Genomic DNA, 23,658 nt, shown 5'->3' with positions numbered 1-23,658 from the left:
AATTATATATCTTAGGCACAAAGATTGACACGTATCTAATCTCTCCTCACAAAGATTAAGGGATAGGATGGAATTGTTTGTATGTATTGCCTAATTGAGAATCAACTTTTCAGAAATATCTTAAACACTTCAGTGGGTTTTAACTAAGAAACAAACCTGATTTCTTTCCATCAAGTACCAGATTATCTTTCAGCAGTGTATTGGGGACTACATACTCGTGAATCCAAAATGCTAACTTTACCAACTCAGTAATTTAAAAACAATTTATGTGAAATTTTTCTCCCTCTGAGTTCTCCCCGCAAATTGGCACACTAGTTTAATTTTACTGTTGTAGTAAAGTCTCTTTACAAAATGAGATGGCATGACAGTCATCTTGTCTGACAGATCTTTAAAATAGAATCTTTAAAATTAGGTAGCTAACCAGGACATGGCACTATGTGATGGAGAGCTGTACATTTGAATGTTCTGCTCTTTGCAATTCCCAATCTGTGGGACTGTGCCAAGAGGAGGCTTGGTGTGTCCCCATGGGCTGGGAAAATCGGGAGAAGTTTCATCCCATGCCTTGTAATTCCTTGATAAGAGGGGAATTGATGGTGGCAGATTGGCAAGAAATCACTCTTGGCCACAAGATGTGTGCAGTTTCGGAGAGGTTATAAACACAAGGTGAGAATTGACAGGACCATCCTTGAAATGCAAAAATAAAAATGGTCAAAATTAGAAAGGAGGAGGAAAATGAGGTGACTGGCTGGGAAGAACGAAACACAATGGGCCCGAACTTGGTGAAAGCTAAGGACTGCCCAGGGGACCATCGAGAGACCTGGAGGTACTTTGCCAGGAAGATTCCTCAGATATGCCAGTACTGCCCGATGGCAAAAAATGATTTACACTGTGAATCTGGGCAGCAGCGGACAGGAGCTCCCAATTTCGGTGGCAAATGCGATCCTCGCCAAAGTGCCACAAGGATTGAGTCGGGCCCAGGGAGAGGTGGGATGGGGGGACAGCTAAAAATTAAAATTTACACACCAAAAAAATCATTGGAACACCTTCAGGGGACCCCATCCACATAAATCGCTGAAAAATAAATAAATAAAAGAAGTTCACTAACCTTTTTTTGTAGGTCTTCTTACTTTACCGTTGGGGTTAGACCTGCCTTCACGCAGCGGTCCTTCCCCCTGCTGCCACCGACTCCCACCCACACCAAACTGGCAGCTCGGCGGGCGGGAGGTCACTTGCATGCCTTGCGCACTAGCAGCTGTCAGTGGGTGGTTCCCAGCAGTCCTCCCCTCCCGCCGGCAGGATGCCCAGTGGAAAATGGCACCGAGGGGAGATCGCCCAAAAAACTCGCCGGCAGCCAGCGGCAGTGGGCGGTAAGGCCACCAAGTTCAGGCCCAATATTGTGTAGCTGATTCTTGTTAGTTTTTTAAAACTTTTTGTGCTGTAAAATATTTTAAATCTTAAATTTTAATTTCATGCCTAAGCATTTATATCTACATACTAAATGAAACAGTATTGTTAGTTGTTGATAAACTTTTATGTAAAAATGATGTTCCCTACCCTTACAGATATTAGATTTGCTGGAAGTTACCAACATTGGTAATGACCGAGGACACAGCACGCTAGAGGTAACTATCGTTCTCAAGTTGTCTATCTTTTTAACTTTAAAGAAAAAGAGAAAGTTTAAAGCAATGGAATATATCTTGTGGGCTAGTACATTATCTTCTTTAATTGTCATGCTTGTATTACTATTTTCTAAAGTGTTCAATTTAAATTTCGGATCAGATTTTAGCCATTTTACAAATTCTATTATTGAGTGAGTAACTTATGCTAACTTAACCATTGTGTTCCATAGTCTGTTGGCAAATCTCCTCAGCCCTCCACTGACGCTGGTAGTCAGAAGTCATCTATTTCCACTATATCCTCCATATCGGTTGAGATGAGGCACGATGAAGAGAAAGGCAAATACAAAGAGGTAAAAGCTGTTTTATCTTATCATATTGCTGAAAATTTTTCCACATACTTTGAAGTCTCTTCAGCCACCCAATCTAAAGGTCTGCTAAATGAGGGTACTGAAGTTGCATGTTCAGCCATGAACTCATTGAATGGCGGTGCAGGCTCGAAGGGCCGAATGGCCTACTCCTGCACCTATTTTCTATGTTTCTATGTAAACAACTTTCACCACTTTGTTTTAGCAGTAAATAGGCCATATGAAAGTGAACTATTTTCCATATATTTGCAAAGGAAGCAAGATGTATAATGGAAAACGATGGAAATGTTCCACACAGGATTCTGAACTAATTATTCAACTGCCCCAACATGTAACAATTAAGTTAAATTAATGTAAAAGTTATCAATAATCTAACAATTTGCAATCTCGTCTGAGAAATATTTTATTGCCAATGATGCTATCTTGTTTTCACTTTGCGCTGCTATCTGTTGTTTTTTTTTAAGGCAAAGATAGTTAAAATCTTGGGCTTTGTTATTTCTTCTTTCCTTGTATTGTATTTCTGCATCATTTGCACAAAATGTAATTTTAAAAATCACAAATATACTGAGCAAATGCTTTACACTTATTCTCAACATTGCAATATGAAGGAATAATGAGTTGAGTATTACAGCACTTTACAAGTCTGTAATGGTTCCATGAGAGTAAAATTAATTTTTATTATCTATAATTCTGCTTCTCAGCCAGGTGTGTCATAGTTTTTGGGGAACGTGACAGGGGTAGGTAGGTGAGTGGAGCATGATTCCACTTTAGGGATTTTGCTGTCCACGAGTCACTATGCCAGTTAGTCAGAAATATTTATCCTATCGCTTTGTCTCCTAACCACCCCATGAATATATTTGCTATGTATGCAACATCGCAGGTCAGCAAAGTAATTAAAAATGCTAGCAAAGCATGGATTTAATTCTAGGAGTATAGAATTCAAAAGTAGTGATGTTATGTTAAAGTTGCATAGAACCCTGGTCAGGTCACAGAGTACTGTACACTGTACACAGTTCTGGTCTCCAATATAAAAAGGACATAGAGGCACTGGAGAAAATGTAAAAAAGATTTACAAGGATACCAGAACTGAGATATTCTAGCTACTGGGAAAGATTTAACTGGTCGTTCTTTAGAAAAGAGAAGACCTGAAGGTGACCTGATAGAAGTATTTTTGAAATTATGAATGGGTTGGATAGGGTGACCGTGGAGAGAATGTTTCCACTTGTGGAAGAATCCAAAACTAGGGGGTGTAAATGCAAGATAATTACTAATCCATCCAGTAGAGACATAAGAAATGTCTTTACTCAGAGAGTGATTAGAATGTGGAACTTACAGCTACAGGAAGTGGTTGAAGCAAATAGCTCAGATGCTTTACATGAGAGAAAAGTGAATATGCTGAGAGGAGTTAGATGGAATGGGAGGAGACTTTTATGGAGTATAAACAGGAGCACAGACCAGTTTGGCCAAATGGCCTGTTTCTGTGCTGTATATTCTATGTAATTCTATACATATAAGTACAAGTTCCTGATTTTAATGGAGGTTATGTTTTTGTTCTTCCCATTATATCATTTCTCTCCAGAGGACAGTAATATTAAAAACAAATCTTACATTGGTGTTCAATATTAAATCGTGGCACTGATTTGCCCAAACTCTACCCACCAATGACTTGTGTGAGCTGATATAAATATTTACCCTCAGTCAACATTAACCTTAAAAATAAAAATCTCTACACATTCACTGGTGGATGGAAAAGTGTTCACTCTGAGTCTATACTGCAAGCATTAATTGCAATATTCTGAAGCACCTGAACATAGGTGATCTATAAATCTAGATTAGTACGTATGAAACTGCGGCTTATCTGGAAATATTGAGACATATATAGAAGTAAAACTGCATTTCGTTGTGGTGGGGGATTTTTGTCCCACAAGGTTAGTTTTTACTGTTTTTCTTCTGCATTTTAAATGTAGAGCATGTGCAGACTTCAAAAATTCTTACAGCATAGGAAATTAATCTATTGATCATGCATATTGTAATGTATGCACCTGTGAGTATGCTCACAGGTTTGTAGAGCTGTTGCATTGTGAATGGCTTAGCCAGTCATGTGATGTTCACAAGACTCAATAAAACCCCAGTCAGTTGAGTCTAGGTCATCCACGATAAGGCATGCGGTTGTGACCCTAGTGGATGAACTGGGAATGTGTAGTGTGATTGTAAAACCTTTGTTAATGAACCAACTAGTTCTTAATAGCAAAGAACCCATGAAGCAAATACATTACACATAGTGATACCGTTTACAAGAAAAAGTAAAATGACAGTGATTGGAAGCTTGTTAATTTAGGCAAGGCAATTTAGTCTTCAGGGAAAAAAAGGACATTTAGTAATTCGATATCCTTTAAATATGTTTTAATGAAGGGACTGATTAATGATGTAAGATATAGGGACCGAAATTGGTGAAGGCCACTCAAAGGACCACCGATGGCTGTTGAGAGACCGGGCGGTACTTTGCCTGGAAGATTCCTCTAAGAGGTGGCAGTACTGCCCGGCGGCCAAACAACGGCTTACGCCATCAATCTGGTCAGCAGCGGGCGGGAGCTCCCCATCTCGGCGGCAATTGCCGCCGAGGATGGAGTCGGGGCCCAGGGAGGGTGGAAGACCTGCAAATAAAAATCATGGCAAATAATAAAAAAAACACCGGAACACCTTCATCCGGGTAAGTCGCTGTTTATAAAAAAAAAAAATTAAATATGGTCACTAACCTTTTTTTTCCGTTCTTCATACCTACCATCAGGGATAAAACAGCCTCCACATAGCGGTCCTCCCCCCTGCTAGCACCGGCTCCCACCCACACCAATCTGGCAGCTTGGCAGGCGGGTGGCCACTTATACTACCTAGCTGCCAAAGGACGTCAGCAGGCAGTTCCCAGCGGTACTCCCTTCCCACCTGCTTCAGCCCAAGTGGAAAACGGCAGCAAAATTCGGCAGCAGCAGCGGGTTGTAAGACCAATATCGGGGCCTAAGTATTTAGCCCTTAAGAAAACTGAAAGCATAATTTATTTTCAGTTTTTTGGTAAAACAACGAGGAAAATTATAGCTGGCAACAAAAAGTAGGAATAATGGGTTAGAGATTAATCTGTATTATTCATATTTTCAAACTCTATAGAACAACCGATGTGAAAATTATCCAAAGCAAAGCTTCATGACATACCTTGCACATATTCAGGAAATGAATTTTCATTTAAATCCTGAACGTGCAATTAATTTGTCCACCTCTTTAATCCTTGCTGACCAGATTACTGAGCTGCTAGAAGGCATTCTACTAAACCAGATAATCCATTTTCATTTATTTTTAACAGAAGGAGCTTAGTTTGTTGTAATTTTTATTGCAGGTAGAAAAATTATTGCGAGCTATAGCTGATGGGGATGTTGAAATGGTAAGTACAATATTGCCAGCAGAAACGGTAATCTTTAAATTATTTGGAAGGATGGATGTGTGATTTCTTTGCTGATTTTGAGTGGTTTTATTTTTGATAAAATGACAACGGTGCTTGAAAATGACTAGTGTTTATGATTTCAAAGTATGCTCTTAAGTGGTATTGCATTTTATGAATAGGACCATCGAGTTTATCTTGTGCATGTGTAAATATTTGTCCAGACTGGAACATTACTCTCTATGCTGTTAAGGAGCTGATGTAAAACTTTCTTTGGAAAATAATTGAAGAAGGGCTATTTGATTTTTTTTTTTATGTTTTTAAAATATTTTTTGATTATATACAATGAAACCTTAACTCAAGATCTACAACAATATAAACTAACAGCCTTGAAATATACTTGTTTTGTTTTCTGTTGATCCAAATTGCATTTTGATTCTCAAAAAGTCAGAAGCAACATTGAGAAATATAGTAAAAATAGATGTTTTAGAAATATTAAACTCTGGTAGTAAGAAAAAAATTTGTGCTCTAGCTATAGTTTTGTATTGGTGTGGATGTGATTCTGCAGCAACTGTCTTTAATCTGTACTCTAAGTGATGTTAATGTGATAGTAGTGCTGCACAGTGATCTGTTGGGTCTGTTCGAGTGCAAGCAGGCCATGCCTTTTTGATCCCTTACTTTAGAATAAAAGAGTTTAAAAGGCAATACATGAGTTGTATCTGAAGGAAATTCTACTGGGGGAAGACTCTCTGTTCCTACCAGTGGGCTGCTACGTATGCGATGCACAGATCAGATGGTATGAAGGAGCCTGTCATTTGATTGCTAAATAGGCCTGATAGCAAAATTAACAAAAGGTGAGAATTATTATGACAGCATAAATTTGTATCCTAGTTACCCAGCAGATTTTGTTTTAAAAAGGACAGAGGAAATTTACAATGTGTGCTTCCTTTTTGCTGTACTCAGCCATGGCTAGTAAATAACCAATTGTTGAATGGGCACTTTAGACTTTAAAAAAAATCTGTGCTTCAGTTTATTTAATTCTGTTAATGAGTTGCATTTTTAATTGGTATTATATTAAAATTATTCTGAGTTTTCTTTCATTTTCAAAACATCATTGTAAACATTTTTTTGACAAATCTGGTCATTGTACACTGAAAATTAAAAATGTACCAACATAAAGCATAAAATGAGAAAAGACCTTTTAGTTAATCTGCAAAAAGTTCTACATAAATACACTTTAAGGGGCTAGAAATTTGATTTTTGGTCATAGCGGTATTTTTTCGCCAAAACTACCGCTATGACTCCACTACCTCTACGAGGCCCAAAATTCAGGCTTAAATGCGCCCAGCGGTAAAAATCGGCATTGCACAAGGATTTGTGGGGTAAACCGTGAATTTTCTGCAACTTTTCCTCAGAGGCCGATACCGCTGCAAGTTGGACCTAGGGAGGGGAGAAAACAACAAAAAAAAAATTGCAAAAAATAAAAAAATCACATTCACAAAACACTTAACTATCGAATCGCTGCAAAAGAATTAAAAAATAAAAACTTTAACTTACTTTTTTTGCAGGTCTTCATACCTATCGCTGTTCCAAAGGCTGCAACGCACGTTTTTTCTGGGCGTTTTTTTCGTCTTAACTACAGGTGCAGTGTGAGCCAAATTTTTGGCGAAAGCGCTATTTGAGTCTTGCACCCCGGCGGTCCGCTCCACAGCGGTACTTAAAAACCGCTGGCACACGACTTCTCCAAATTTTCCGGTTCACCGTTTATCACCAAAAACGGTGAAATCTCGCTGAAAAACCGGGCACAAGGTTGGCGAATTTTTCAAACATAGTTGAGTGAAATCTATGAATATCCACATCCCCTACATACATTATTGACCCCATTCCCTGCCATAGACAACCCACTTCCCACCTCAGTAGTAGAAGAACCAATATGGAGTATTTAATATCTCAGCCCATACCTATCCCTAGAATTGCCAATTTCAGACTCCGATATTTGTATACAGTCTACTGTTGATTCAGTCATTTTTGTTCAAAAAAAAGTTCAATTATCGAGTAATTCAAATGAAGCAATTTAAGTAAAACAATACAGAAGCTTTTTTTTGCACAATTTGATTTTGAATTAAACAGCTTTGAATTGAGAGGAAACTGTACTTTGGATTTATCACAAGTTTAAATTAGATAATATCTACCTGGGAGACTGTTTAAACTTTAAACTTTTAACACAGTGGAAGAGTTCAGGTATGGGTTTCTAATGATCATTGTTTACACTGAGATTATATAGCCATTTTGAAACTGACTACCCTGGGAAGCAATTACTTTTTTTTGCTATTTTTTTGAAATAAGTTTTACTAATTTGGGTTAGTTTACTCTTCAGCACCTCCATTGGCAGGTGAGTGTAATTATGTGTTAACACGTTTATTCTGACGCAGATTTTGCGGTCGGCGGTGTACCTATGGTGGTGGAGCGTGGCATGGGGATTGGAGACCTTGTGGGGAGGTCTCTGATTACAGGGTGGGTGCATTAGTTAGGGGCCCTGGATCCAGGAGGTAGGTTTCAAGCCACTTACCCTCCGGATGTAGCAATCCCCGCCTCGGTTTAACTGCCGGGTTTCATGAATTGTGTGAAACCCATCCACAGGCAGTTAAATTTAAAGTCGAGTGTGGGAATAAAGAGGCTTGCAGCCTCATTACAACATTTAAATTAAGGTAATGCCCCCTGCCAGCGGGTTGGCTGCCTGCCCCCGTCCCGCTTCGGCAAAACCGGAAGCGGGCAGGTTGGAGGTGGGATCAGGTTGGGAATCACATTTTAAAAAATTTAACTGCCCGCATGCTCCAGACCCACCTGTTTTTTTTTGAGAAAAACTCAGGCAAAGATTTTTAATATATTTCTAGTTGATCTGAGACATTGCACACAGTAAATTGGAGAATATGGTCTCTTTCACAGTCACTGCTGTTTTTATGGTCTCTCGCTCTCTGTCTCTCGCTCTCTCTGTGTGTGTCTCTCTCTCTCTCTCTCTCTTTCTTTCTTGTAATGTCCTTACACACTACTATAAATTCATATGAGGCACATTCTGCAGACCAGGTCACTCTGTGACCGGAACCTTTATTCACAGGACCAAGAAGTGATGACCCTGCGTGGGACCTCCCTTTATATACCTGGATGACCAGGTGAGGAGTGTCTCCCACAAGTTCACCCCCTGTGGTCAAGGTGTGCATTTCTTACGTGTATACAGTATACAGTGTTGGTATGAAGGTTACATGCATGACATCTGTTTCTCTGTCACTCTCTCTGGCTAGCTCGTTCTGGCTCGCTCGCGCTATCTCTCTCCTCTTCCAACCAGCCACCTCCTTTCCACCAGACGCCCCCCTTCCACCCTCCTGCCCCCCCCTTCCACCCTCCTGCCCCCCCCCTTCCACCCTCCTGCCCCCCTTCCACCCTCCTGCCCCCCTTCCACCCTCCTGCCCCCCCCTTCCACCCTCCTGCCCCCCCCTTCCACCCTCCTGCCCCCCTTCCACCCTCCTGCCCCCCTTCCACCCTCCTGCCCCCCCTTCCACCCTCCTGCCCCCCCTTCCACCCTCCTGCCCCCCCTTCCACCCTCCTGCCCCCCCTTCCACCCTCCTGCCCCCCCTTCCACCCTCCTGCCCCCCCTTCCACCCTCCTGCCCCCCCTTCCACCCTCCTGCCCCCCCTTCCACCCTCCTGCCCCCCCTTCCACCCTCCTGCCCCCCCTTCCACCCTCCTGCCCCCCCCTTCCACCCTCCTGCCCCCCCTTCCACCCTCCTGCCCCCCCCTTCCACCCTCCTGCCCCCCCCTTCCACCCTCCTGCCCCCCCCTTCCACCCTCCTGCCCCCCCTTCCACCCTCCTGCCCCCCCCTTCCACCCTCCTGCCCCCCCCTTCCACCCTCCTGCCCCCCCCTTCCACCCTCCTGCCCCCCCCTTCCACCCTCCTGCCCCCCCCTTCCACCCTCCTGCCCCCCCCTTCCACCCTCCTGCCCCCCCTTCCACCCTCCTGCCCCCCCCTTCCACCCTCCTGCCCCCCCCTTCCGCCCTCCTGCCCCCCCCTTCCGCCCTCCTGCCCCCCCCCTCCTCCCTCCTGCCCCCCCCCTCCTCCCTCCTGCCCCCCCTTCTGCCCTCCTGCCCCCCCCTTCCGCCCTCCTGCCCCCCCCTTCCGCCCTCCTGCCCCCCCCTTCCGCCCTCCTGCCCCCCTCTTCCGCCCTCCTGCCCCCCCCTTCCGCCCTCCTGCCCCCCCCTTCCACCCTCCTGCCCCCCCTTCCACCCTCCTGCCCCCCCTTCCACCCTCCTGCCCCCCCTTCCACCCTCCTGCCCCCCCTTCCACCCTCCTGCCCCCCCTTCCACCCTCCTGCCCCCCCTTCCACCCTCCTGCCCCCCCTTCCACCCTCCTGCCCCCCCTTCCACCCTCCTGCCCCCCCTTCCACCCTCCTGCCCCCCCTTCCACCCTCCTGCCCCCCCTTCCACCCTCCTGCCCCCCCTTCCACCCTCCTGCCCCCCCTTCCACCCTCCTGCCCCCCCTTCCACCCTCCTGCCCCCCCTTCCACCCTCCTGCCCCCCCTTCCACCCTCCTGCCCCCCCTTCCACCCTCCTGCCCCCCCTTCCACCCTCCTGCCCCCCTTCCACCCTCCTGCCCCCCCTTTCCTTCCACCCTCCTGCCCCCCCTTTCCTTCCACCCTCCCTCCCCGCTCCATCCACCCTCCCTCCCCGCTCCATCCACCCTCCCTCCCCGCTCCATCCACCCTCCCTCCCCGCTCCATCCACCCTCCCTCCCCGCTCCATCCACCCTCCCTCCCCGCTCCATCCACCCTCCCTCCCCGCTCCATCCACACTCCCTCCCCGCTCGCTCCATCCACCCTCCCTCCCCTTCTCGCTCCATCCACCCTCCCTCCCCTTCTCGCTCCATCCACCCTCCCTCCCCTTCTCGCTCCATCCACCCTCCCTCCCCTTCTCGCTCCATCCACCCTCCCTCCCCTTCTCGCTCCATCCACCCTCCCTCCCCTTCTCGCTCCATCCACCCTCCCTCCCCTTCTCGCTCCATCCACCCTCCCTCCCCTTCTCGCTCCATCCACCCTCCCTCCCCTTCTCGCTCCATCCACCCTCCCTCCCCTTCTCGCTCCATCCACCCTCCCTCCCCTTCTCGCTCCATCCACCCTCCCTCCCCTTCTCGCTCCATCCACCCTCCCTCCCCTTCTCGCTCCACCCACCCTCCCTCCCCTTCTCGCTCCACCCACCCTCCCTCCCCTTCTCGCTCCACCCACCCTCCCTCCCCTTCTCGCTCCACCCACCCTCCCTCCCCTTCTCGCTCCACCCACCCTCCCTCCCCTTCTCGCTCCACCCACCCTCCCTCCCCTTCTCGCTCCACCCACCCTCCCTCCCCTTCTCGCTCCACCCACCCTCCCTCCCCTTCTCGCTCCACCCACCCTCCCTCCCCTTCTCGCTCCACCCACCCTCCCTCCCCTTCTCGCTCCACCCACCCTCCCTCCCCTTCTCGCTCCACCCACCCTCCCTCCCCTTCTCGCTCCACCCACCCTCCCTCCCCTTCTCGCTCCACCCACCCTCCCTCCCCTTCTCGCTCCACCCACCCTCCCTCCCCTTCTCGCTCCACCCACCCTCCCTCCCCTTCTCGCTCCACCCACCCTCCCTCCCCTTCTCGCTCCACCCACCCTCCCTCCCCTTCTCGCTCCACCCACCCTCCCTCCCCTTCTCGCTCCACCCACCCTCCCTCCCCTTCTCGCTCCACCCACCCTCCCTCCCCTTCTCGCTCCACCCACCCTCCCTCCCCTTCTCGCTCCACCCACCCTCCCTCCCCTTCTCGCTCCACCCACCCTCCCTCCCCTTCTCGCTCCACCCACCCTCCCTCCCCTTCTCGCTCCACCCACCCTCCCTCCCCTTCTCGCTCCACCCACCCTCCCTCCCCTTCTCGCTCCACCCACCCTCCCTCCCCTTCTCGCTCCACCCACCCTCCCTCCCCTTCTCGCTCCACCCACCCTCCCTCCCCTTCTCGCTCCACCCACCCTCCCTCCCCTTCTCGCTCCACCCACCCTCCCTCCCCTTCTCGCTCCACCCACCCTCCCTCCCCTTCTCGCTCCACCCACCCTCCCTCCCCTTCTCGCTCCACCCACCCTCCCTCCCCTTCTCGCTCCACCCACCCTCCCTCCCCTTCTCGCTCCACCCACCCTCCCTCCCCTTCTCGCTCCACCCACCCTCCCTCCCCTTCTCGCTCCACCCACCCTCCCTCCCCTTCTCGCTCCACCCACCCTCCCTCCCCTTCTCGCTCCACCCACCCTCCCTCCCCTTCTCGCTCCACCCACCCTCCCTCCCCTTCTCGCTCCACCCACCCTCCCTCCCCTTCTCGCTCCACCCACCCTCCCTCCCCTTCTCGCTCCACCCACCCTCCCTCCCCTTCTCGCTCCACCCACCCTCCCTCCCCTTCTCGCTCCACCCACCCTCCCTCCCCTTCTCGCTCCACCCACCCTCCCTCCCCTTCTCGCTCCACCCACCCTCCCTCCCCTTCTCTCTCTCTCTCTCGCTCTTTCTCCCCCCCCCCCCCCTCTCGGGGGGGCGGGGTGGGGAAGTAAATATTTTTTTTTTAAATCAATAAATAAAAAATTATGTTTCTACTCACCTACTGCAGCACGTTGTTGGAGGGCTCCCGGTGCTGCAGTAGGTGAGTAGAAACGCAATTTTTTATTTCTTGATTTAAAAAGAAAAATGTTTTTTTTTGTATTTTTTTTTGATTTATTTATTATTGATGATGGCTCTTTTACAAATAAAGTGAAGTGTTTAATGTTTGTAAACCCCCCCATCTCTCGTTCCCTACACATGATATATAAGGTTTTTCTAAGTGTACAAAAATCTACACTTACTCCAAACTAACTTAGAATGGAGTAAGTTTTCACTGCCTAAAACTTGCAAAACGAGCGTAAGTGGCTGGATGCACCCTCTTTTGGGGAAAAAAAAATCTGTTCTACAATGAAACTATTCTAACTCACTAGAACTGGAGCAAACTAAATGCCGAGAATTGCAATTTCTTAGATGCTCCATTCTGAACTAGTTGCTCCAAAAAAATAGGAGTAATTCAGGCCAAAACTTGAGCCCATAGAAACAATCAGCAGTGGCAGTAAGCACCATCTTATTTGGTTTTAAGACCCTTCCATCCCATTCCTCAACCAACCTGGTTCTGATGGCCTGTCCTAGTATCAGGCCAATTTGATTGGTTCTGATAACCTCCTCTCTCAGCTTCATACTGATCTCATTAATTGGTAACAACAGCCTTCAATTCCAGTAGAAAAAGCTGTTTTTACTTGTGCAACTTTAACGAGCTTATATGTGGGTTTGAGTTCTTAATAAACTGATGGTTGGCACATGTGTAGTACATTATACTTGAATCAGTAAGACGCATTACACAATTTCAGCCATAAGACTGTCCAGTTCCTTGTTCTTATCCAATGTCATTTGACCGAAAGAACTGAAACCCTTTGTTCAGTTAGGATCATCTGCTTCTCTATGTAATGAAGTACTATTTTGTCCGATTGCTGAAATTACATAGGGTAATAACCCCTTTGGTTGTACTACATGCATAATCATTCCAATATAGTAAATTTCTGTTACTTTGGAGGAATTTCAAACATAATTTGATATTAAAAGTAAAATTGTGCAAATTATTAAATGCATTTGAAGAATAAGATTTGTTAACAAATAACCATTAATTTCAATTTTTTTTTTGCTTTGGTGAGAGGGTGGGAAGAGTTTAACTAAAGAAACGGAAGGCCCATGTATACAATTTGAAATCCCATGGTCGTCTAATGGTTAGGATTAGATGCTATTGCCATCGCGGATCGGGTTCAATTCCTGGTCAGGGAATTAATTTAGTGTTAAGCGTGGCTCAGTAGTAACACTCTTGCCTCTGAGTCTGAAGATTGTGGGTTCAAATCCTGAGACTTGAGTACATAATCTAGGTTGACACTTGTACTGAGGGAGTGCTGCACTGTCAAAGGGGCCCTCTTTTGGATGAGGCATTCAATCAAGTTCCCATCTTGGCCAGTATTTACCCCTCAACCAACATCACTAAAACAGATTATCTAGTTATTATCAAATTGCTGTTTGTGGGAATTTGCAGTTTGAAAATTGGTTGCTGCGTTTCCTACATTACAACAGTAACTACACGTCAAAGATACTTCATTGGCTGAGAAGCGCTTTGGGATGGCCTGTGGTTGTGAAGGGCATTATATAAATGCCAGTTTGTTCATTCATTAAAATCCCCAAGATGTTCTATCCGTGAGATAAGGCACTCCTGCCATAACATTTTTTTAAAGCTTTGTTTTTTTCTATCTTTGTGTCATTTGTGATGTGCAGAATCGTAAGTTTAAATTATATTTAAATATACTTAAAACTGTTGGAATCATAAACTGTAGATTAAATACCTACTGTTTTGTTTATTGTAGTTGGCTGTTACTAATCCTATTTCTGCAAAAAAAAATCATTTCCAACAACGTAGATAAACTAATGGACCACCTTCTAGTGTTGTACAAAAGCAAAATACTGCGGATGCTGGAATCTGGAATAAAAACAAAAAATGCTGGAAATCTCAGCAGGTCTGGAGAGGATCTGTTAAGAATCTGTTCTTTTCGAACACTCTCCAGTTCTGATGAAGGGTCGTTGACCCGAAACGTTAACTCTGCTTCCTCTCCACAGATGCTGCCTGACCTGAGATTTCCAGCATTTCTGTTTTTATTCTAGTGTTGTACTTTGTTTAAACCTTGGATTGAAATTTGTGTCGTCCTAATCAATAGAAGTGCAAAAGTTTGGATTTCGTCAGTCTAGCATAAATAAATTCAAATTAATTTTGATGATTTCTCTTTGTTAAATAAATTCAGATTTTGTCTATATTTGAATATGTATTCTGCAATTGCTACCACAGTTGTGTATTCATATGGCAGCATGGAGAACATTGTTGATGTGCCACTTAGTGATAACCACAGTTCCCAATTATTCTTTTAATTAGAGGTGCATCATTTTGCTAAAGTATAATTAGAGTAGGTTGATTTGGGTTACCTGCTTTGGTTTATTCAGATCTTTTAGTTGGGTACATTAAAGGGTAAAATGGTAGGCTGTTATTTAAATGTTCAGTCACTTATTTATAATTATTAGATATCTAGATTTAGAATTAGAAGACAAAGCAGGCACCCGACATTAGCTGGCCCACACCTGCGTTAACCTTTCCGTAATCCTGGAAATCCACTCTAAAGGAATTAACCGTTGCTTGAACAGAAGTGAAAACAGTGATGACTGATTAGACAGCAGGAAGTCATGTATAATTTATTCAACAGTCACTCAGTATCCAGGCTCTCCTCCTGTCTGTCCTATGCTTAACACAGCAAGCTTTCGTATTTAATTAGGGTAAAGGAAAAGATTAGCGATTTGGAAAGTGGGGGTTTTAGGCTTAGCATAGACACCAGAGTTTTACACCATTTAACCTTGCAAGAGTTTGTTTATATACTGAGATTATTGACCTGTCCAATTAAGTTTTGCATATAGTTTAATCTGTCCACTTTAAAAAAAAAAATTGAAGTATTGTGCTTTTTTTCATTGGCTCAAGTAAACAGTTAAACATTTATATGATAGCAAATATCCTGATGATTGAAGTATTCTCCAACACTTTTGTCTTGTATTCATGGTAAATTAGCAATTAAGCAAACTAACAGAATAGAAAAAGTGCATCCTTGCATGTGCCATTTATAGGTTAGCATGTCCAGGGTTAAAAATGATCCCCTTCTAATATAGTTCACTGGAGATAAAATAAGATGCCCACCATATTCTCCTGTCAATCCAAAAAGGCAGGCAACCCTTTATATAAGCTAAAAGTATTTGCACAGAAGCCAAGTAATCTTTTAAATATGCAGGCCTGGAGTTTCTGCTTGGGGCGTAATTGCTAGAATGCGCTGGACACTTTTTTTTAGTTTTGCTGAGATGAAGTTATGCTCAAGGTTCTGTGCAAACACATAACATAAAATCTCCCATAAATCAGTACAATCAAGCAGCATAATAGATTTGTGACTGTGGCTTCAAAGTGCCATGGTGGGGTACTATTAAAAGGTAAGGAAAAAACATTTGATACTAATATTTCTGCAGCGGGACAGATCAATTGACTGATCTAATGCTTATGGTCTTTTTTAATTAATTGCAGCAGCAGGGCAGACCTGGTCAGTGACTTCAATTGACTGCTGATCAGGTGATTAATGCTGAATTCATGTGACCACTGGTGCCTGAGAATCTAGGCGCAATCAGGATATTCTTGGATTGGCAGGCAATAATGAATAGTGTCCCTCAGGGATTAATGCTGAGCTTTTCACTCTTGTGTATATAAATGGCCTGGATTTGAAAGTAGGGAGCATGCTCAAGTTTTCAGATAGTACTGAACTAGGAGATATAGTGACTTGTGAAGAAGCTAGCAGAAAATTGTAAAATGACAGATAGTTTAAGAGTGCATAGAATAATTGATAGAGTTTAAAGTAACAAAATGTGAGGTAGTATATGTAAATGAAGAATGGCAGATGGGGAGTTCAGTCTAAATGGAGAAATGCTAAAAGATGTAGATAAACAAAATGATTTTAGGTCTAAGTACATAAGTCATTTTGAAAAGTATCTTGCAGATCCAAAAAGCAATCAAAATGGCTAATAGGATATTAAGGTTTTCAGGGATATGCAGAAAAATGGGAATTGGGATTAAAGGTGTTGCTAACATGGTGACCAAATGGAAGAGCAGGCTTAATGGCCCACTTCTGATCCTATAACAGATTGTAATATTTGAAGTAATAGAATATGGGTTTGATAAAGCAATATCAATTACGCAACAATCACTGGAATTGGAAGATATGTGAGGTTGAGGGATATTCTGTCCACTGTTTTGTTCTTTAGAGATGTCTAAGATGTAAATGTATTCTTTTATATACTCTGATCAGTAATGCACTGCAAGGTAATGATGTACTTTTAATAGTGTCCACAAGTTGGATAACATTGCAAAAATCTCAAACATGCTGATGGTCTTCAATGATAGGAATTTTGGTTTTCTTTGTGATCGAAAAGGATGAAAGTCTAGAGCGAGTAGTTTGGCCCCCGTTTTATTAAAAAAAAAATTTATGCTTGAAATCAGTTTTCTTAATTTCATGAGGACTCTAGAATCAGGTCTCCCCTGTTGCTGGGAGCATCCTAGAGTGGTTCCATAGATAATGTGGCATCACAATGTCAAACTAGGTTCCGAGCGGTTTGATCATAGGGAAACCTACATTCTTTGTGTGATTTGCCAGGGTCAGGTTAAAAAAAGAAGAAACTTGGTTTTATAAGCATAATGGGCTCAATTTTCCACATCGGCGATTTTTGACGTATTTGAAGAGTTACGTCCGATTTTTTGTTTTTGTGGCCCGACTGCGCCAGAAAAAAAAGTTCCGAATTTCACCGGGTTTACTTTTGAATTTGGCACGGCGCACATTGGCCTTAAACTCTGTGGATGGAGCTTAAAGACTGCGCCAAAAGCTCATGTTGCCAGGGTAACGAGGGACACTCTGAAGGGCTGAGGCTGGAAAGTGCTGACGAAGGGCTGAGGCTGGACTGGAAACGGAAAATGACACTGCTGCTATCCCAGGCCGAAAGGACCCCCATCCCTCCTCCGGTGCCATTTCTTCAGCTCGGCTAAAACAATGGCATCTTCTCTCTGTTGATTTTCTCTTCCCTGCTCCGATTTCCTTAAGTGTAGGGAAGGTTTTTCATAAGGGTGCAGTGCACCGTTTCAGAAAAAAATCGTACTTGGCCAAACTCGCTTAAATGGCCAGAAGTGGCACACCTGGCAAGTTCCACCCCCAGTGACGTAAAAAAATTGGGAACTAAAAAAATCGGATATACCTACTATAGGGATCAATTTTCCCCAGTCATTTGCGCTGTTTTTTTGGTGCGTGCGCTGTTTTTGGCGTAAGTTTTTAAATTAAAGTTTCCCCAAGGAATCTGTGTCAGCATAACTGAGTTAGTTACGATTTTATTAGGTTAGGTTTTTTTTTGACGCCATAGGAGGCGTTGCCTCATGTCTGCACCAATTTTTATCATTTTTCAAAGTTTGCCCCCCAAAAATTTATCCTAGGTCGGAGTTAAGAGAATGCAGCGCACATTGAAAAATCGGCGCAGAAAGACGCCATTGTTTTTCATTGAAGTTTAGGAGGGAGATGCATAATAAAGATTACTTTTTTTTACTTTACAATGGAGTAGATGGAAGTTGGATAGAATTCTAAACTTTTCATATTTTTTTTAAACTAGCACGCCACCACCGAATGTCTTCAAACAGGGCTGGAGGGTCGGAGCATTGGCCGGTAGAATCGGCCCCGCGCCAGGACATGGGCTCGGCTACAAAAAAGCCTGAGGGGGGAGGTGGGGATCGGAAGATTGCACTAGGCATCAACTGAGCCCGTGGGTGGGAGGTACTGTTGAACGTGATCGGAAGAAATCACAAGACTATAATGAGCCTGGGGTGGGTGGGGAGAGTCCCGATCACTGCTCAGACCTGTGTGTGGTCCATACCGACCTTGGGGAGAGAGAACAAAGAACCTGTCCTGCCTGCCTGCCATTTTGAGCTTCTTGCAAAGATAACATTTAAGCATGGGATAACACTGACAATGCCATACCATGTGCGAGTCTTTTGCATGATAGTGCTGCGGAGGAGACAATTGATTTGATGTCATCGCATGAGGAGCCTCAGAGCCCGTAGGGTACTGGGCAGGAGGCCTTACCCACCTTGGGTATATCGAGACAGGCATTTGTACCTGCACCTGAGTGATGCAGACTGTGTCAGAAGGCTGCGTTTCCACAAAGAAGTTGTAACAGAGATCTGTGAGTTGGTGAAAGCAGACCTGCAACCTAGAAGTGTCAGGAGGACTGCTTTGCTAGTTGAAATGAAAGTTACAGCTGCACTTTCATTCTATTCATCCGGAACCTTTCAAGCTACAATGGAGGGATATGTGTGCCATTTCTCAACATGCAACACATGTCTGCATTTGGTAGGTGACTGCTGCACTATATGCTTGGAGGAATGACATAAAGTTCCCCATGACCGCCCAGGCAATGCGAGAGCATCTCCAGGATTGTTGGCTTCACAAAGGTATAGGGCTGCATTGATTGTACCCACGTCGGCTTGGAAGCACCTTTGGAGGATTCCGAGATGTACAGGAACAGAAAAGGCTTCCACTTCATTAATGTACAGCTCGTGTGTGATGACATGCATCATATGTCAGTCGATGCAAGATACCCTGGGAGCACCCATGATGCGTTCATCCTTGCTACTGGACCAAGACCTAGCTCTGTCAAGCCCGTGTGGTGGCTGGTGTGCAACGGTCACCACACATTAAAAAAATCCACGTACCGGCATCTTCCACCCCTTCAAGGTTTAGTTCGGACCTGGAATTTTAGGTCTTTCATTGAAACACCTGTGAACTTTTTGATGTGGAAGCAAGTCTACCTCGATTCGAGGGACTGCCTATGATGATGATAATATCTGCCATGTTTCAGCAGCAGCCAGAAGGGCAGAACTGGCTGCTGGGAGACAAAGGGTACAGCCTCGCCACCTGGCTCATGACTCCCCTACGTGTAACCCGGACGGAAGCTGACCGGGAATACAACATGTCGCACATTGCGATGCGCAGCATCATAGAGCGGACCATTGGCATCTTGAAACAGCATTTCTGATGCCTGGACCATTCCGGAGGCTATTTGCTATACTCCCCTGAGGTTGTCAGTCAGTTCACTGTTGTGTGCTACATGCTGCATAACTTAGCCATCATGAGGTATAGCAGCTGGTAGTAGACGACCCACCTGCAGTGAGAGTGGCTGATAATGATGAGGAAGATGCAGATGATGAGGAGGAGGAAGCCATGCAACTACCTGAACCCAGAGCATGACACCAGAGGAGGGCGGGCCATCGTGCCCCTTTAATGATTCCTCGAGCCTTGCGCCAGCAGCTCATCTGTGAACGCTTTGCTCCCTGAAGGCTCAGCGGCAACTATTCCTCATGGATCATGTTTAAAGTTTGGACCTGTTTCTTAGAACAGTATGTAACAGAGCCTACAAGGGAGCAAGCCATTTTGGATCTGGTCCTGTGTAACGAGACAGGAAAAATAAACGATCTCCTCGTAAAAGATCCTCTCGGAATGAGTGATCACAATATGGTTGAATTTGTAATACAGATTGAGGATGAGGAAGTTGTGTCAGAAACGAGCATACTATGCTTAAACAAAGGGGACTACAGTGGGATGAGGGCAGAGTTGGCTAAAGTAGACTGGAAACAAGGACTAAACGGTGGCACAATTGAGGAACAGTGGAGGACTTTTAAGGAGCTCTTTCATCATGCGCAACAAAAATATATTCCAGTGAAAAAGAAGGGCGGCAAGAGAAGAGATAACCAGCCGTGGATAACCAAGGAAATAAAGGAAAGTATCAAATCAAAGACCAGTGCGTATAAGGTGGCCAAGGTTAGTGGGAAACTAGAGGATTGGGAAAATTTTAAGCAACAGCAAAGAATGACTAAAAAAGCAATAAAGAAAGGGAAGATAGATTACGAAGGTAAACTTGCGCAAAACATAAAAACAGATAGTAAAAGCTTTTACAGATATATAAAACGGAAAAGAGTGACTAAAGTAAATGTTGGTCCCTTAGAAGATGAGAAGGGGGATTTAATAATGGGAAATGTGGAAATGGCTGAGACCTTAAACAATTATTTTGCTTCCGTCTTCACAGTGGAAGACACAAAAACCATGCCAAAAACTGCTGGTCATAGGAACCTGGGAAGGGAGGACCTTGAGATGATCACTATCACTAGGGAGGTAGTGCCGGACAGACTAATGGGACTGAAGGTAGACAAGTCCCCTGGTCCTGATGAAATGCATCCCAGGGTATTAAAAGAGATGGCGGAAGTTATAGCAGATGCATTTGTTATAATCTACCAAAATTCTCTGGACTCTGGGGAGGTATCAGCGGATTGGAGAGCAGCTAATGTAACGCCTGTTTAAAAAAGGGGGCAGGCAAAAGGCAGGTAACTATAGGCTGGTTAGTTTAACATCTGTAGTGGGGAAAATGCTTGAAACTATCATTAAGGAAGTAAAAGCGGGACATCTGGATAGGAATAGTGCAATCAAGCAGACGCAGCATGGATTCATGAAAGGGAAATCATGTTTAACTAACTTACTGGAATTCTTTGAGGATATAACAAGCGTGGTGGATAGAGGTGTACCGATGGATGTGGTGTATTTAGATTTCCAAAAGGCATTCGATAAGGTGCCACACAAAAGGTTACTGCAGAAGATAAAGGTACGCGGAGTCAGAGGAAATGTATTAGCATGGATAGAGAATTGTTGGAAATCAGTGGTTAGTGGTGTGCCACAGGGATCGGTACTGGGACCACAACTGTTTACAATATACATAGATGACCTGGAAGAGGGGACAGAGTGTAGTGCAACAAAATTTGCAGATGACACTAAGATTAGTGGGAAAGCGGGTTGTGTAGAGGACTCAGAGAGGCTGCAAGGAGATTTGGATAGGTTAAGCGAATGGGCTAAGGTTTGGCAGATGGAATACAATGTCGGAAAGTGTGAGGTCATCCACCTTGGGGGAAAAAAAACAGTAAAAGGGAATATTATTTGAATGGGGAGAAATTACAACATGCTGTGGTGCAGAGGGACCTGGGGGTCATAGAAACATAGAAAATAGGTGCAGGAGTAGGCCATTCGGCCCTTCTAGCCTGCACCGCCATTCAATGAGTTCATGGCTGAACATGCAACTTCAGTACCCCATTCCTGCTTTCTCACCATACCCCTTGATTCCCCTAGTAGTAAGGACTTCATCTAACTCCTTTTTGAATATATTTAGTGAATTGGCCTCAACAACTTTCTGTGGTAGAGAATTCCACAGGTTCACCACTCTCTGGGTGAAGAAATTCCTCCTCATCTCGGTCCTAAATGGCTTCCCCCTTATCCTTAGACTGTGCCCCCTGGTTCTGGACTTCCCCAACATTGGGAACATTCTTCCTGCATCTAACCTGTCTAACCCCGTCAGAATTTTAAACGTTTCTATGAGGTCCCCTCTCATTCTTCTGAACTCCAGTGAATACAAGCCCAGTTGATCCAGTCTTTCTTGATAGGTCAGTCCCGCCATCCCGGGAATCAGTCTGGTGAACCTTCGCTGCACTCCCTCAATAGCAAGAATGTCCTTCCTCAGGTTAGGAGACCAAAACTGTACACAATACTCCAGGTGTGGCCTCACCAAGGCCCTGTACAATTGTAGCAACACCTCCCTGCCCCTGTACTCAAATCCCCTCGCTATGAAGGCCAACATGCCATTTGCTTTCTTAACCGCCTGCTGTACCTGCATGCCAACCTTCAATGACTGATGTACCATGACACCCAGATCTCTTTGCACCTCCCCTTTTCCTAATCTGTCACCATTCAGATAATAGTTTGTCTCTCTGTTTTTACCACCAAAGTGGATAACCTCACATTTATCCACATTATACTTCATCTGCCATGCATTTGCCCACTCACCTAACCTATCCAAGTCGCTCTGCAGCCTCATAGCATCCTCCTCGCAGCTCACACTGCCACCCAACTTAGTGTCATCCGCTTAGTGTCTTTGTGCATGAATCCTAAAAGGTTAGTTTGCAGGTGCAGCAGGTAATCAGGAAGGCAAATGGAATGTTGGCCTTCATTGCGAAAGGGATGGAGTACAAAAGCAGGGAGGTGTTGCTGCAACTGTATAAGGTATTGGTAAGGCCGCACCTGGAGTACTGTGTGCAGTTTTGGTCACCTTACTTAAGGAAGGATATACTGGCTTTGGAAGGGGTACAGAGATGATTCACTAGGCTGATTCGAGAAATGAGGGGGTTACCTTATGATGATAGATTGAGTAGACTGGGTCTTTACTCCTTGGAGTTCAAGAAGGATGAGGGGTGATCTTATAGAAACATTTAAAATCATGAAAGGGATAGACAAGATAGAGGCAGAGAGGTTGTTTCCATTGGTGGGGGAGACTAGAACTAGGGGGCACAGCCTCAAAATACGGAGGAGCCAATTTAAAACCGAGTTGAGAAAGAATTTCTTCTCCCAGAGGGTTGTGAATCTGTGGAATTCTCTGCCCAAGGAAGCAGTTGAGGCTGGCTCATTGAATGTTTTCAAGTCAAAGATAGATAGATTTTTAAGCAATAAGGGAATTAAGGGTTACGGGGAGAGGGCGGGTAAGTGGAGCTGAGTCCACGACCAGATCAGCCATGATCTTATTGAATGGCGGAGCAGGCTCGAGGGGCTAGATGGCCTACTCCTGTTCCTAATTCTTATGTTCTTAACTGTACAGGGCATTGGTGAGGCCACACCTATAGTACTGCATACAGTTTTGGTCTCCGTATTTAAGGAAGGATATACTTGCATTGGAGGCTGTTCAGAGAAGGTTCACTAGGTTGATTCCGGAGATATGGGGGTTGACTTATGAGGATAGGTTGAGTAGGTTGGATTGATACTCATTGGAGTTCAGAAGAATGGGAGGTGATCTTATTGAAACATAAGATAATGAGGGGGCTGGACAGGATGGATGCAGAAAGAATAGTTCCACTCATGGAGGAAGCTAAAACTAGGGGGCATAGTCTCAGAATAAGAGGCCGCCCATTTTAAAACTGAGATGAGGAGGAATTTCTTCTCAGAGGGTTGTAAATCTATGGAATTCACTGGCCCAGAGATCTGTGGAGGCTGGGTCATTGAATATATTTAAGGCAAACAGATACAGATTTTTGAGCGATAAGGGAGTAAAGGGTTATGGGGAGCGGGCAGGGAAGTGGACAAGAGCAGACATTGACGACGTGATTCAACACCATGTCCAGTGCGCCAGTGCATCTTCAGCCGCCTGAGGAAAAGAGTGTTTGAAGATCAGGCCCTCAAAACTGCCACCAAGCTCATGGTCTACAGGGCTGTAGTAATACCCGCTCTCCTATATGGCTCAGAGACATGGACTATGTACAGTAGACACCTCGTCACTGGAGAAATACTACCAACGATGCCTCCGCAAGATCCTACAAATCCCCTGGGAGGGCAGACGCACCAACATTAGCGTCCTCGACCAGGCCAACATCACCAGCATTGAAGCACTGACCACACTCGATCAGCTCCGATGGGCAGGCCACATCGTTTGTATGCCAGACACGAGACTCCCAAAGCAAG

At 45.2% G+C, this 23,658-nt stretch overlaps 1 protein-coding gene across 3 annotated transcripts in view; it reads left to right on the top strand.

The window, feature by feature from the left end:
• The window catches only part of ankrd27 (ankyrin repeat domain 27 (VPS9 domain)), a 105,833-nt gene that overhangs the window by 53,686 nt on the left and 28,489 nt on the right, over positions 1-23,658 (top strand). For all 3 annotated transcript variants that reach the window (XM_070898095.1, XM_070898094.1, XM_070898096.1), the window contains exons 19-21: positions 1,563-1,622; positions 1,850-1,969; positions 5,370-5,414. In XM_070898095.1, the coding sequence (XP_070754196.1) occupies positions 1,563-1,622; positions 1,850-1,969; positions 5,370-5,414 (225 nt within the window). The remainder of the gene's footprint in view (positions 1-1,562; positions 1,623-1,849; positions 1,970-5,369; positions 5,415-23,658) is intronic.

Source organism: Pristiophorus japonicus, chromosome 13, assembly GCF_044704955.1.
Source record: "Pristiophorus japonicus isolate sPriJap1 chromosome 13, sPriJap1.hap1, whole genome shotgun sequence".
In the NCBI taxonomy this organism is placed as follows: domain Eukaryota; kingdom Metazoa; phylum Chordata; class Chondrichthyes; family Pristiophoridae; genus Pristiophorus; species Pristiophorus japonicus.
This window is presented reverse-complemented; position numbering and strand designations above follow the sequence as displayed.